The sequence below is a fragment of the Heptranchias perlo genome, chromosome 1 (assembly GCF_035084215.1).
Source record: "Heptranchias perlo isolate sHepPer1 chromosome 1, sHepPer1.hap1, whole genome shotgun sequence".
In the NCBI taxonomy this organism is placed as follows: domain Eukaryota; kingdom Metazoa; phylum Chordata; class Chondrichthyes; order Hexanchiformes; family Hexanchidae; genus Heptranchias; species Heptranchias perlo.
Window position 1 is genome coordinate 53002340 of NC_090325.1, and position 15142 is coordinate 53017481.

The 15142-nt window shown below is 45.8% G+C and overlaps 1 protein-coding gene across 1 annotated transcript in view; it reads right to left on the minus strand.

The window, feature by feature from the left end:
• The window catches only part of npr2 (natriuretic peptide receptor 2), a 131116-nt gene that overhangs the window by 31571 nt on the left and 84403 nt on the right, over positions 1-15142 (minus strand). The window contains exons 13-16 of the mRNA XM_067985205.1: positions 14713-14872; positions 12521-12676; positions 11761-11929; positions 1102-1248 (exon numbers count right to left, since the gene is read on the minus strand). Coding sequence (XP_067841306.1) covers positions 1102-1248; positions 11761-11929; positions 12521-12676; positions 14713-14872 — 632 coding nt within the window. The remainder of the gene's footprint in view (positions 1-1101; positions 1249-11760; positions 11930-12520; positions 12677-14712; positions 14873-15142) is intronic.

The following is a 15142-nucleotide window of genomic DNA, read 5'->3' on the forward strand; positions in this document are numbered from 1 at the left end:
TTATAGATATGACAATTTGGAAACTGCTCAAACAATGAACTTTTGAGCAATTAATGAGGCAACTTTTATTTGTTTCTGAAAACTTATGTTCATTAAAGTCTGAATATATCAGCAAGCTCACTAATAGTGCACTTCTGTACTCGAAAGCACACCAGGAGCACACATCTGGAAATTGCACTGGAGGTATCAAGGAAAGTGTGCCTCAGCCATTTCTTAACCATTTTCCTCAATTTGAAAACAAATTGAGGAAAATGGTTAAGAAATGGCTGAGGCACACTTTCCTTTATACCACTGTGTCCTGTCGGTGACCTCAAATATACGTTTCGCCGTCTAACTACTCTGAAGGCCCATTTCACAGAGGTGTAATTTACGATTGACATCCTGCACACCGAAATGCTGGGAAATGGTGTGCAGGATGAACATGCTTCCAAATGAATACTGTAATGAAGTGCCTGCCTGTTTGAAGTGGGCCGTTCCACCACCGCTGTATCGTGTTAGGACATAGAGTGGATGGAGTTCTGATGGGGTAAGTCAGCCACCCAGTCTCTGCTCCCAGATACCCATTTTGCATTTTTACAGCAGGAGGCCAGCAGCAGAAATTCTACACCACAGATTTAGTTTGGTTGCATAATTCAGATTCCGCATCAACATGTACAATATGACATTTCATACTTGATCGAGCAAAAATAGCCCAGGGCTACCCACAAGCTAAAAGAGTTTGAAGTAGCATTCACCCACTCTACTTTAGCACCGCATTACTTTTAATAAACACCACCCTACATTTGATATGAAATTAATTGTAAGTGTCACTTACATCCTTCTTTTAATATTACACAAGCCTTCTAACTTGTGTAAAGTATTTAAGTTAGAATTTAAAAGCAGCAATATTTACATGCAAATTGCAGCAGATTTGTGGTTTTAATGATTATGATTTCAGTCCTCTCTCCATTAGACGGTCCTTTCATACCTTTTTGTTTCTCCTCAATTATCATAATAGCACAATATTATTTTGAAACATTTATAAATCCCTTCAATATTTTGGGATTATTTTGTGACTCATTAATGATAAGCATGCTATATTCAAAACCATGACAGTCTTACTGAGGTAAAATTTGATAGAGTAGATTTTCTGCTTTTCTCTTTTCCTCAAGATAGGCCTGCGTTCTCTCTTCTACAAGCTTCTCCAGGTTATTGGCATACTGTTCCATTCTTGAGAGCAAATTGTCCAAGATACTACTGCTGCCCTCCCTAAAAGAGATGAATGCAAAGAAAGGAGATGGATGAGAGATCAGTGTCATTCCAGTTTGACCCTTTTAGTGATGTGGTTAGATACAAACATATGTTTAGGTATCTATATAATTTCAAACAATATCCCCACATACTAGAAGACATACATTATATAGACGATCATACCAAGCAAAACTGTCTTTAATTATATTTTTGCTCCAGGTTCTCTCCATTTACAAATTTAACTTAACTTGAGTCTATTTACAGAGGAGAGCAGGATGGTTGAATCGAAATCTTAGTACCCAGGTTCCAGTACCTCTCTGACAAAATGACTGGAGATGGGTTTGCAGCAGGTTGATTTCAAGAGTGTACCTGTGCTTTAATTCCTTGTCAGTGGAATACTCTGTAAACCATTCCAACTACTAATTGACAAAACCCATTACAATTGAGGTGGGTAACTTTGAGTGTCAGGCTGCTCTGGAACCAGTGAATGCTGGACAGTGAAATAAATGCATTTCTTCAAATACTGGGATAATTCAGATCAGTGTAATAGCACTCGAGAGTCAGTCTAACTCAAACCAGAAACCATCATAGTTAACCAAAAATCTTATTGCTACATTCTTACTTTGAATTTTTTCTTAAGGAAGCACTGTTTATAAACATAGGTAAAGAATCTTACAACACCAGGTTATAGTCCAACAATTTTATTTGAAAATCACAAGCTTTTGGAGGCGTTGTCCTTCGTCAGGTGAATGGAACAGGTGTCAGCCTTTCAACTCCTCGGGCTCGATGTTACCAGGCCTGCGGGTTTCCGGCGGGTTGGGTTTCGGGAGCGTGGTCAACACGCTCGGTGAAATTAGTGGGTTGCCCGCGCGATCGTAGCAGGCAACACACTAATTGGAATCAATTAACTGCTCCTCCGGGGTCCGCGCTGCTGGCCTGTGCGTCGGGCGGGCTGCGCATGCGCAGTACGATCTGTCAGCTGGAGGCGCTCTATTTAAAGGGGCAGTCCTCCACTGACAGATGCTGCAACCAATGGAACAAATTACAGCATGGAGCAGCCCAGGGGGAAGGCTGCTCCCAGTTTAATGATGCCTCACCCCAGGTATCATCAGATGGGGTGAGGAGGAGGGCGAAGACAGAGATCTTCCACCCGGCGGGCGGGAGGAAGCGGCCAGCCTCTGCCACCAAGAAGGCCTGGCTCGAGGTGGCAGAGGGGGTCACCTGCACAACCAACATATCGCCCACCTGCATACAGTGCAGGAGGCGCTGCAATGACCTCAGTAGGTCAGCCACAGTGAGAACACGAAGTCTTTCCCCTACACTCCATCTGCCACAACACTGCCCCAACCCCACATCTCCTTCAGCACCGCCAACACTACTCTGTCACATCACCCCTCATACCCACTCAAACCCCATCCTCGTCTTACCTCCACCTACTCACCTCGCCAGTACTCATCCCGCCACTAACACGCGACCCAATCCTCATACAATCTCATGGCTCTATCCCATACTCACCCTCTCGTGCATCTCCCTTACGGCCAGCCTCACTCAACCTGCCACCACCTGTGCTGCAGCCACAGGGCATGCATCACATATGTGCAGTAGGCAGCGTAAGGCAAATGTTTCGTGAGCATGAAGGGGGTGCACAAGGGTGTCGGAGGGTTTGCCATGGGTGTTACCTATATTGAATTTCAGAGCAACAAACAGCACACATTATATTGGCACCATCACTGCCATGTCTCCGCGAATCCTGTCTGTTGTGTCCAATAATGCCCGCTCCTGGGTATCACTATGAGGACCCACCACTGATGCCACCCATTGTGTTACTGCAGAGTAGGTGCAGGTGTATTTGCAGGGCTCTTCCGCGCAGACGACTGAGAGACATCCGAGGTGTAGCCAGCTGCACCCTGGAAGGATGCGGAGGAGAAGGTGTGGAGGGCAGTGGTGACTTTGACAGCGACAGGTAAGCAGTTGGTGCTGGGGCCAGCCAGGAGCAGCTCGGCATGAAAGAGCCTGCAGATCTCCACGACTACATGTCGAGTGAATCTGCGCCTCCCTGTGCACTGCTGCTCGGAGAGGTCCGGGGAGCTGCGCCTCGGTCTGTGGACCCTGTGGCGAGGGTAGTGCCCTCTGCGATGCGTCTCTCTCTGCGGTAGCCCTCCCTCCTGCTGTGCAGGTGGGCGTGCAACAACACCGTGTTGGGGGGCTCCACGTCTCTGCGGCGGACGGCGTGGACTGCGAGGCTGCTGGGGCTGGTCATGCTGTTCGTCCTCTGAGGGTGTCCACGCACCACCCATCTGGCAGGTGTTGGTCTGAGGGGTTGTGCAGGGTAGGTGGGTGGTTCCTCGGAATGGGGCTGCAGATTCGTGTCGGTCTGTCCTCTGGCTTGGCGGGGGGTGGTGGGGGGCAGGGGTTTCCCTATGTGACGCGGTGGCCTCCTACGTGGGTGAGGGCTCTCCCCCGTGGGGTGCACCTTGGCTGCTGGCTGCAACACTTCCTCTTTTGACAGCTGATTCAGCTCATTAACTGACCTCAACAAGCAAGGTAAGTACTCTTTAATTGCCTCCGGGATTCCCACCAGCGGGGGCCACGCACGCAGCCCCGCACGTCATCGGGGAACCCGGAAGTGGTCGGGATCGCGGGGCGATCCGGTCACGTGACCGCATATTGGGATTTTCGGGGCCCCCCCGCTGGAAACCCGCAGGAAACCCGACCCTAAAATCGAGCCCCTCGAGTCTGTTCCACCATTCAATTAGATCATGGCTGAGCTGTACCTCAACTCTATTTACCCGCCTTTGCTCCATATCCCTTGATACTTTACCCAACAGAGATCTATCACAGAATCATAGAATCATAAAAAGGTTGCAGCACAGGAGGAGGCTATTCGACACATTGGGCGTCATTTTAGCACCCGCTATCGGGTGCGTTCCTGGTGGGGGGGCTCCGAAAATCGGAGAATCTCGGAGCGGGACCGGATCCCGCCCCGAACCTGCCCACTTCCGGGTTCCCCGCTGACGCGCCGGCGTGCGCGCGCAGCCCCCGCTGGTGGAAATCCCGCAGGCAATTAAAGCCAGCGGGATGCCACTTGAGAGTATTTATTTAGGTATTTCAGGTCATTAACTGACCTGATTAAGGGATTATGTGAGGAGGGGTGGGATTTTAGAGCAAATTGGGACTGTTTCCCACACTGGGGGAAACACTCCCAGGTCAAATGGACGTGTTGCAGCTGTCAGCCTGTGGCAGCTGCAAAGGTCCATTTGACAGGTGCGGGGGGGGCGGGGGGGGGGAGACCCTCACCCATTGCAGGAGGCCACTCTGTCACTTGGGACAAAGTTTAGCCTCCACCACCCTCCTCCTGACAGTCAAAGTCACCAACCTGCACACTTACCCCGGGGTCCGGAGACATGTACCTACCTTGTGGACCCCCTCAGATGTACATCTTGCGGATGGGGGCCGCCGTAGCTGCAGTCATGACCTCCTCAGAAGGCGAACAGCATCACCAGTCTCACCAGCCTCGCCATCCACCCCGTCCACCTCTGACACGTGGAGCTCCACAACAGAGTGCTGTGACACATCCACCTGTACAGCAGGAGGGAGGGCTACCGCAGAGAGAGATGCGTCGCAGAGGGCACTACCCTCGCCACAGGGTCCACAGACCGAGGCTCAGCCTCCTGGACCTCTCTGAGCAGCAGTGCACATGGAGGCTCAGAGTCACTCGACATGTAGTCGTGGAAATCTGCAGCCTCCTTCATGCCGAGCTGCTCCTGGCTGGCCCGAGCACCATCTTCTTACCTGTCGCTGTCAAAGTCACCACTGCCCTCAACAACTTCTCCTCCGCATCCTTCCAGGGTGCAACCGGGGACATCGCCGATGTCTCTCAGTCGTCTGCGCAAAAGAGCCCTGCAAATACACCTACACCCACTCTGCAGTGACACAATGGGTGGCATCAGTTGTGGGTCCTCATAGTGATCCTCAGGAGAGGGCATTATTGCACAAACCAGACAGGATTCGCGAAGACATGGCAGTAGTGGTGCCAATATAATATGTAATGTGAGTTGGTCAGAAATTCAATATACGTAACACCCATGACAAACCCTCAGACACCTTTGTGCATCCCCTTCATGCTCACGACACATTTGCCTTACGCTGCCTACTGCACATATGTGATGCATGCCCTGTGGCTGCAGCACAGGTAGTGGCAGGTTGAGTGAGGCTGGCCGTGAAAGAGATGCACAAGAGGGTGAGTATGAGATAGAGCCATGAGATTGCATGAGGATTGGGTTGAGTGGTAGTGGCGGGATGAGTACTGGCGAGGTGAGTAAGTGCAGGTAAGATGAGGATGAGGTTTGAGTGGGTATGAGGGGTGATGTGACAAAGTAGTGTTGGCAGTGCTGAAGGAGATGTGGGGTGGGGGCAGTGATGTGGCAGACGGAGTGTAGGGGAAAGACTACGTGTACTCACTTTGGCTGACCTACTGAGGTCATTGGAGCGCCTCCTGCACTGTATGCAGATGGGCGATATGTTGGTTGCGCTGGTGACCTCCTCTGCCACCTCGAGCCAGGCATTCCTGGTGGCAGAGGCAGGTCGCTTCCTCCCTCCTCCTCACCCCATGTATTGATACCTGGAGTGAGGCATCATTAAACTGGGAGCAGCCTTCCCCCTGGGCTGCTCCATGCTGTAATTTTTGCTATTTGTTGCAGCATCTGTCAGTGGAGAACTGCCCCTTTAAATAGAGCTCCTCCAGCTGACAGATCTTACTGCGCATGCGCAACCCGCCCGCGCGCAGATCAGCAGTGGGGAACCCGGAGGACCAGGTAAGTGGATCCAATTAGTGGATTGGATGCTACAATCGCGCGGGAAGCTGACTAATTTCACCGGGCGCGTTACCCACGCGCCCGATAGCCCCCCCGCCGAGATCCCGCAACCCTACTAACATCGGGCCCATTGAGTCCGCGCCAGCTCTATGCAAGAGCAATCCAGATTGCCCCACTCCCCTGTCCTACCCCGTAACCCTGCAAATGTTTTCCTTTCAAGTACTTATCCAGTTCCCTTTTGAAGGCCATGATTGAATCTGCCTCCACCACCCCCTCGGGCAATGCATTCCAGATCCTAACCACTCGCTATGTAAAAAGGTTTTCCCTCATGTCATCTTTGGTTCTTTTGCCAATCACCTTAAATCTATGTCCTCTGGTTCTTGACCCAGCCACCAATGGGAACAGTTTCTCTCTATCTACTCTGTCTAGACCCTTCATGATTTTGAATACCTCTATCAAATCTCCTCGCAACCGTCTCTGTTCCAAGGAGAACAACCCCAGCTTCTCCAGTTTATCCACGTAACTAAAGTCCCTCATCCCTGGAATCATTCCAGTAAATCTCTTCTGCACCCTCTCTAAGGCCTTCACATCTTTCCTAAAGTGCGGTGCCCAGAACTGGACACAATACTCCAATTGTGGCCAAACCAGTGTTTTATAAAGGTTCATCCATACTTATGTACTCTATGCCTCTATTTATAGAACCCAGGATCCTGTATGCTTTTTTAACTGCTTTCTCAACCTGCCCTGTCACCTTCAACAATTTGTGTACACATCTCTCAGTTCCTGTACCCCTTTTAGAGTTGTGCCCTCTAGTTTATATTGCCTCTCCTCATTCTTCCTACCGAAATGTATCACTTTGCATTTTTCTGCGTTAAATTTCATCTGCCACGTGTCCGCCCATGCCACCAGCCTGTCTATATCCGCTTACCATAAGAAGATAAGAGATAGGAACAGGAGTAGGCCATTTGGCCCGTCAAGCTTGCTCCACCATTCAATGAGATCATGGCTGATCTGATTCTGGCCTCAACTCCACTTTCCCGCCTGTTCCCCGTATCCATAGAACCATAGAAAAGATACAGCATAGAAGGGGGCCATTCAGCCTATCGTATCCGCGCCGGCTCGAAGAACAACCAGGTGCCCATTCTAATCCCACCTTCCAGCACCCGGACCATAGACCTGCAGCTTACAGCACTTTAGGTGCAGGTCCAGGTACTTTTTGAAAGAGTTGAGGGTCCTTGCCTCTACCACCAATTCGGGCAGCGAATTCCATACACCCACCACCCTCTGGATAAAAAAGGTTTTCCTCATGTCCCCTCTAATCCTTCCGCCAATCAGCTTAAATCTGTGTCCTCTATTTCTTGAATTCTCCGCTAGGGGAAACAGGTATTTCCTGTTTACTTTATCTGGGCCCCTCATAATTTTGTACACCTCAATCAAGTCTCCCCTCAGCCACCTCTGCTCCAAGGAAAACAATCCCAGCCAATCTCTCCTCGTAGCTGCAATTTTCAAGCCCTGGCAACATTCTTGTAAATCTTCTCTGCACTCTCTCCATAGCAATTACGTCCTTCCTGTAATGTGGTGACCAGAACTGCATACAATACTCCAGCTGTGGCCTTACCAGCGTTTTCTACAGTTCCATCATTATATCCCTGCTTTTGTATTCTATACTTCGACTAATAACGGAGAGCATTCCGTGTGCCTTCTTCACAACCCTATCTACCTGTACTGCCACCTTCAGTGACTTGTGCACATGCACTCCAAGGTCTCTCACTTCCTCTACCCCACAATATATTCCCATTTACTGCGTATTCCCTTTTACTGTTTGCCCTCCCTAAGTGCATATCTTTTGATTCCCTTGCTGATCAAAAATTTGTCTAACTCAGCCTTGAATATATTCAATAACTCAGCCTCCACCGCTCTGGGCCAAAGAATTCCAAAGGTTCACAACCCTCTGAGAGAAGAAATTCCTCCTCATCTCCGTCTTAAATGGACGACCCCTTGTTCTGAGACTATACTCCCTAGTTCTAGATTCCCCTATAGGGGAAAGATCCTCTCAACATTTACCCTGTCAAGCCCCCTCAGACCCTTATATGTTTGAATAAGATCTCCTCTCATTCTTCTAAACTCCAGTGAGTATAGGCCCAACCTGCTCAATCTTTCCTCTTAAGAAAACCCTTCCATCCTGGAATCAACCTAGTGAACCTTCTCTGAACAGCCTCCAATGCAAGTATATCCTTCCTTAAATAAGGGGACCAAAAGTGTACGCAGTACTCTAGGTGTGGTCTCACAAGCACCCTGTACAGTTGTAGCAAGACTTCCCTGCTTTTATACTCCATCCCTCTTGAAAAAGGTCAATATTCCATTTGCCTTCCCAATTACCTGCTGCACCCGAATGCTAACTTTTTGTGTATCGTGTATGAGGACACCCAAATTCCTCTGTACCGCAGCATTCTGTAGTCTTTCTCCATTTATATAATGTTTTGCTTTTTTATTCTTCCTACCAAAGTGGATGACTTCACATTTTCCCACATTATACTCCATCTGCCAAATTTTTGCCCACTCCCTTAACCTGTCTGTATCCCTTTGCAGACAATTTGTGTCCTCCTCAGAGCTTATTTTTCCACCTTTGTATCATCAGCTATTTGGCCACAGTACACTCGGTTCCTTCATCCTCTTGAAGTCTATCACTATCCTCCTCACTGTTTACCACCCTTCCAAGTATTGTGTCATCTGCAAATTTTGAAATTGTGCCCTGTACACCCAAGTCCAAGTCATTAATATATATCAAGAAAAGCAGTGGTCCCAGCATCGACCCCTGGGGAACACCACTGTACACCTCCCTCCAGTCCGAAAAACAACCATTCACCACTACTCTCTGTTTCCTGTCACTTAGCCAATTCTGTATCCATGTTGCTACTGCCCCCTTTATTCCATGGGTTGCAATCTTGATGCTAAGCCTACCATGCGGCACTTTATCAAACGCCTTTTGATACCAATTGATACTAGCTCAATTGCTAAATTTAAATCTGAGATAGATAGCTTTTTGGCAATCAAAGGTATTAAGGGATACGGGCCAAAGGCAGGTATATGGAGTTAGATCACAGATCAGCCATGATCTTATCAAATGGCGGAGCAGGCACGAGGGGCTGAATGGCCTACTCCTGTTCCTATGTCTTTTGAAAGTCCATGTACACATCAACTGCATTGCCCTAATCTACCCTTTCTGTTACCTCATAAAAAAATTCTATCAGATTAGTTAAACACAATTTGCCTTTAACAAATCCGTACTGGCTTTCCCTAATCAATTCTCCCTCATCCAAGTGACTGCTAACAATCCCGGATTATTGTTTCTAAAAGTTTCCCCACCACTGAGGTTAAACTGACTGGCCTATAGTTGCTGGGTTTATCCTTACTCCCTTTTTTGAACAAGGGTGTAAAATTTGCAATTCTCCAGTCCTCTGGCATCACCCCCATATCGATGGATATTTGGAAGATTTTGGCCAGTCCCTCCGCAATTTCTACCCTTACTTCCCTCAGCAACCTAGGATGCATCTCATCCGGACCGGGTGATTTATCTACTATAAGTACAGCTAACCTTTCTAGTACTTTATCAATTTTTAGCCCATCCAGTATCTCAACCATATCTTCCTTTACAGAAACCCTGGCAGCATCTGCTTCCTTGGTAAAGATAGATGCAAAGTACTCATTTAGTACCTCGGCTATCCCCTCTGCCTCCATGAGTAGATCTCCTTTATGGTCCCTAATTGGCCCCACTGCTCCTCTTACTACCCGTTTACATGACTGTAGAAGACTTTTGGATTCCCTTTTATTTTGGCTGCCATGCTCTCTCTTTGTCCCTCTTATTTCCTTTTTCACTTCCCCTCTGAACTTTCTATATTCTGCCTTGTTCTCACTTGTGTTATCAACCTGACATTTGTCATACACCCCTTTTTTCCATTTCATCTTACTCTCTATCACTTTTGTCATCCAGGGAGCTCTGGCTTTAGTTGCCCTGCCTTTCCGCCTCATGGGAATGTACCTAGATTGTACCCAAACCATCTTCTTTTTAAAGGCCGCCCACTGTTCAATTACAGCTTTGACTGCCAATCTTTGAATCCAATTTACCCGGGCCAGATCTGTTCTCATCCCATTGAAATTAGCCCTCCTCCAATTGAGTATTTTTACTTTAGAGTGGTCCGTGTCCTTTTCCATAGCTATTCTAAACCTTATGATACTATGATCGCTGCTCCCTAAATGCTCTCCCACTGACACTTGCTCCACTTAGCTCACCTCATTCCCTAGAACCAAGTCAAGCAATGCCTCCTTCCTCATTGTGCCAGAAACATACTGGTCAAGAAAGTTATCCTGAACTCATTTCAAAAATTCCTCTCCCTCTTTGCCCCTTATGTTATTATTATTTCGGTCTAGATTAGGATAGTTGAAATCCTCAGTTATCACTACGCTATAGCTTTTGCACCTCTCTGAAATTTCACTGCAAATTTGCTCCTCTATATCCTTCCCACTAGTTGGTGGCCTATAGAATACACCCAGTAGTGTAATGGCACCTCTTTTATTTCTTAAGTCTAACCAAATTGATTCTGTCCTGACCCCTCCAGCACATCCTCTCTTTTCAGTACTGCAATATTATCCTTAATCAATACTGCCACCCCCTCTCCTTTCTTTCCTTCCCTATCTTTCCTGAGCACCTTGTATCCAGGAATATTTAGTACCCAATCCTGCCCTTTTTTGAGCCGGGTCTCCATTATCGCCACAACATCAATCTCAGTCTTGAAAATTTCAATTGACCCAGCATCCACAGCCTTTTGGGGGGGGAGAGAATTCCAGATTTCCACTACCCTTTGTAGATCCTGTGCTCCAACTGGGGAGCCGCCCTCAAAGGGTGCACGGATCAGAGATCAGTGTTTAGCCTGCATCCTTGAAGGTCTCCTATTGCTTATTTACTTTTTTACCTGTCAAATCCTTGATACCAATCCACCTGGGCTATATCCCTTTTCAACTCACTGAAATTAGGCTTCTTCTAGAACTTTTGATTGTTCCTTGTCCTTTTCCATAACTACTCTAAACCTAATCATATTGTGATCACTGTTTCCCAAATGCTCTCCCACTGAAACATGCTCCACTTGCCTGTTCCTTCCACCATCTGTATAGCTCAGGTGCTCACCAAAAAAGTTTGTTATGGCATCAGGGGAGCCCTAAAACCTTGATAACTTTGACAATTAATACTTCCACATTATTAGACATAAAAGCAAGCAAGAAAAAAATAACTTCTGTTCTAAAAGTCAGATGATAGCACGTTTATATTTTATACAATTCCAGACACTGCACTCAAAAACTAGACTGTCTGGTCAGAACTAAAGAGTGGCGACCCCACTTTAGAGGCACGTGGAAGATGCCTATGTAGGTAAACCATTGTGACGCTGTCAGTTACCAAAATTGTTGATTTCACTGCAAGCTTTCAGACACTTCTTCAGGTTTTGAAGGCTACAAGAGATCATGTTCCTTCTGAGTTAAGTCATGTACTTCGTAGACCTGATGCCAATAATTACCACATTAAACCAGAATAAGGATCTGTGCTCTAAGCTATAGATGTTTGAGTGCTGGAAGAAATGCTGCCGTTGCCGAGTTAAAAAAGTCAGCCTGGCTGTCGAGGGAAATATAAGGATTATTTAAATGAAGTGATGCACTTTTGACTTACTTATTGAATCTTCTGATCAGAATCTTAATTTGGCTAAAATCAGGTCTTTCAGCAATGTCTTCAGCCCAGCACTTCTCCATGAAGTGGCCCAGTTCTTCACTGTGACAGTTGATGTCTGTTGTGGGCCTGAAATAAGGCTTCTGACCATTTCTGACCTTCTGGACAATTTCTGAAAAGATTATGATTTGCAGTGAAAACTGTTAAAACATTTTTGTGATGTAATAAAATACAGAATAATATTAAAACTATAGTGAAGCTAACAGAATTTCTTTAGGGCTCAGCCTCAGTAGTGCTGAAAGCCAATGACAAATGGATGGTACAAGTTGGATGCAATAGACGGTGCAAACCCTTGCATTGTAATGGCTCCAAGTGGCATTCTTTAAGACCGAGTCCAGATAGTGAAAGTCAATAGGCTATTTAACCATGAAGGGCTGATGCCAAACCTGATCTTGCCCTCACCTTGCCTCCAGACACGCATTTTCAACAGGAATCACTGCCATGAACCGAAACCCTGGCTGTTGTTCCTCTTCCTAATCAAGTGTGCTGAGGTTAACGGTAGCATCCCAACCGCTGCACTGGCTGAGTACAACTAATTCCCCACAGGCCAGTGTACGAAGCTGGGAGCTTTGCCCTTTATGCTTGAGTACCACACCATGTAATGTATTTACCCATAAAGTCTTCAAGATAGCTACCAGATTTGCTTTAATTGTTTTGATGGATATAACAATAGAGGAGGTGCATTCTAAGAGATGAAAAGTACCTTTTGGACTGAGATCCATTCCTTCTATGTAAAATGGACCATTTCTTAAGGCAATCTCTTGAAGAATAATGCCAAAACTGTACACGTCTCCTTTCGGGGTACCTTGAGGAGGTGCTCTTCCCCATCTTATTAATTCTGGTGCTGTCCAAAGTTTTTCTGTTGCAAAGATAAAGCATACACTTAATAATTTTTCACTCTCTCCACAATTATAGATAAAAATGTATAGTATACAAATCTGATAAAAGTAAACAAGACTCTCATGTTTGAAGCTCTTTGGCTCAGTTGTGTCTCATGTAGGTGCATGCTGTAAAATGGGTAAACTGCCCAAGTTAACAGGAGCTGATATCAGAGAGCAGGGCAAGTCATGCTTGTGATTAAGGAGCTAATATTCATTTGTCCAGTGAGCTTGGATGGGTACATTAGCTGAATGGAGTACCTCTCATAAATGGGACACAATTCCTGTATGATATCCGCACTCATTTTTTTTTCCAAACATAGGGTGACCTGTACCTCAGGCTGTTATTTCATGAGTGATCCTTATCTCACAGTCCACATGTAACAAATTCAAGAGCAGCTTTTGGAGTGCAGGGTCATGAGCAAGAAACTTTCAATGTCCCCAGTGACAAGAGGTCTATTCTGTATCCTGCATGTTTGGGTGGGGAGGATGAAGGGCTTTATAGTTTTAAATTTAATGCACAATTTAACAGCTAACATAGAGCACATGGCTAACCCATGATGTCACCAACATCAATATGAAAAAGATCCAGCAGCACAATGAGACCACATGAACAATGTAATCTTGTATATTTAAGAATTCATGAGCCAACAGAATTGGGGCAGTTTTATTTATTTGTGCTCCTGGTGTGGATCTTCAGAATTGGGCACATGAACTGCATGGTTTTCCATCCATTCCTGATGTGCACTCCTGGTGCACAAAGCTCCACACCTGGAACGTGAGTTCACAAAATTTCCCCTAATGGGTTATGGCGGAGCATACTGCAGGTCCTTTGCCCTGTGATACAGACTGGTAGGGTGCAGGTTTGTATCGGTGATAGGCGAGATCCCAATCCTGTCGGAAGGGGATAGCGTCAGGTCGCTCTGAGCCAATTGACCTTCAGCTGCTTAGAATGCCAGATACTTCGAGGCAGGTTATCCTCCAGTCGGTACTGTGAGTGAAAAAGGTGATCCAAGTCTAAAATAGAAATTCAAATGTGCACTGACCTTTTACTGATCACAGCAAAATATACCTTAATTTAACTTGCTTAACCTTTTGGCCAGGGAATGATGCATGTTGTGAGTAATACTAAAGAAGAGCATGTAGGAAAATGTTAAAAACTTACAAAAACCAAAATGTACCTGACAGGTTTATTATCCAAACAAATTCTGTTACTTGATTATTTCCATTACAATGTTCTCACTCCCCATAAACTGCAGAACTCTAAAATAGCCCAACCACACGATCCCTGGCTGTCGTTTAATTTAACATGCTTTATCTCACCTTGATTATAAAGTATAATATATTTCTTATTCTTGTTTTCTAGCCTATTCAATAAATTGACTTCATTCTCACAATGACCTTGACATATGAGAAAACAAACTTTCATTTTTAATTAGAATTACTTAACTTCTTTCTGAACCAGCAAAGTTTTAAAACTCCTTTATCTTCCTTGACTGACAAATTAAATACCTTCATTTTCTCTGTGAATCCCCACTCAGTCTTACCATATCCTGCACCATCTTTTATTGGCTGGCTAGATAGGCAAGAGAGCCCTAGGCTCTGCCAATGCTTTTCTCATTAGGATCTCATGGATGATAATCTGTAGGTGACTCACCTGATGATTTTCTCTTCCTCTGTGTGAGCTTGCATGTGTGCACGTGCATGTGTGTGTACATGCAAGTAGCAGATGTATGTGGGAGCGTGTGTGTGCACTTTTGTGTGCCCATGTGCATGTGCCTGTTTATATATGTATGTATGTGTGTTTGTTTTTGTATGTGTATGTGTGTGTTTGTGTATTGAAGGAGGCTGTAACTGAGTTCCCTGCTGGTTTGCAGAATCCTCTTATTTTCACCGGCTGACTGTTATTTTCAGACTTTGGCCATCTAAATTTCAGGTGGATGTAAATCTAATTTTTTTCAAATGATGATCTCAACACAAAGCCTACACTGATTACCTGACACAGACTTAAACTTACTTGCATAGAGTGCATATGAATCTTCATTATCACATGATGAATGAAAACTTGCCAAACCATAATCTGTGATTTTTAGCACAAAACGACTGTCAACAACGCAATTGGATGACTTAAGATTTCCATGTGACCCAATTATGCTGTTGTGTAAAAATGCCATTCCCTGCAAAGCAAAAGAGATCGGATTAGTAAACCATTTCGATCTCATATGGACTTTTCTTCATCCAGTTTCACTTGACTGCCCCCAGAAAAGGAAAAACAACAGCATGAAAGGAGCTTCTTTCTTTAAATCTGACTGATGAGATATATTGGTACAGATTCATTTTCTATCAGCAGCATCTGACGCTAGTAATTTTTGGTATGTTGTATCAGTCAGCATATTGCAATACCAGTAGTGAATGCGGTAATGTGCTCATATTATACTCCTTGTCCT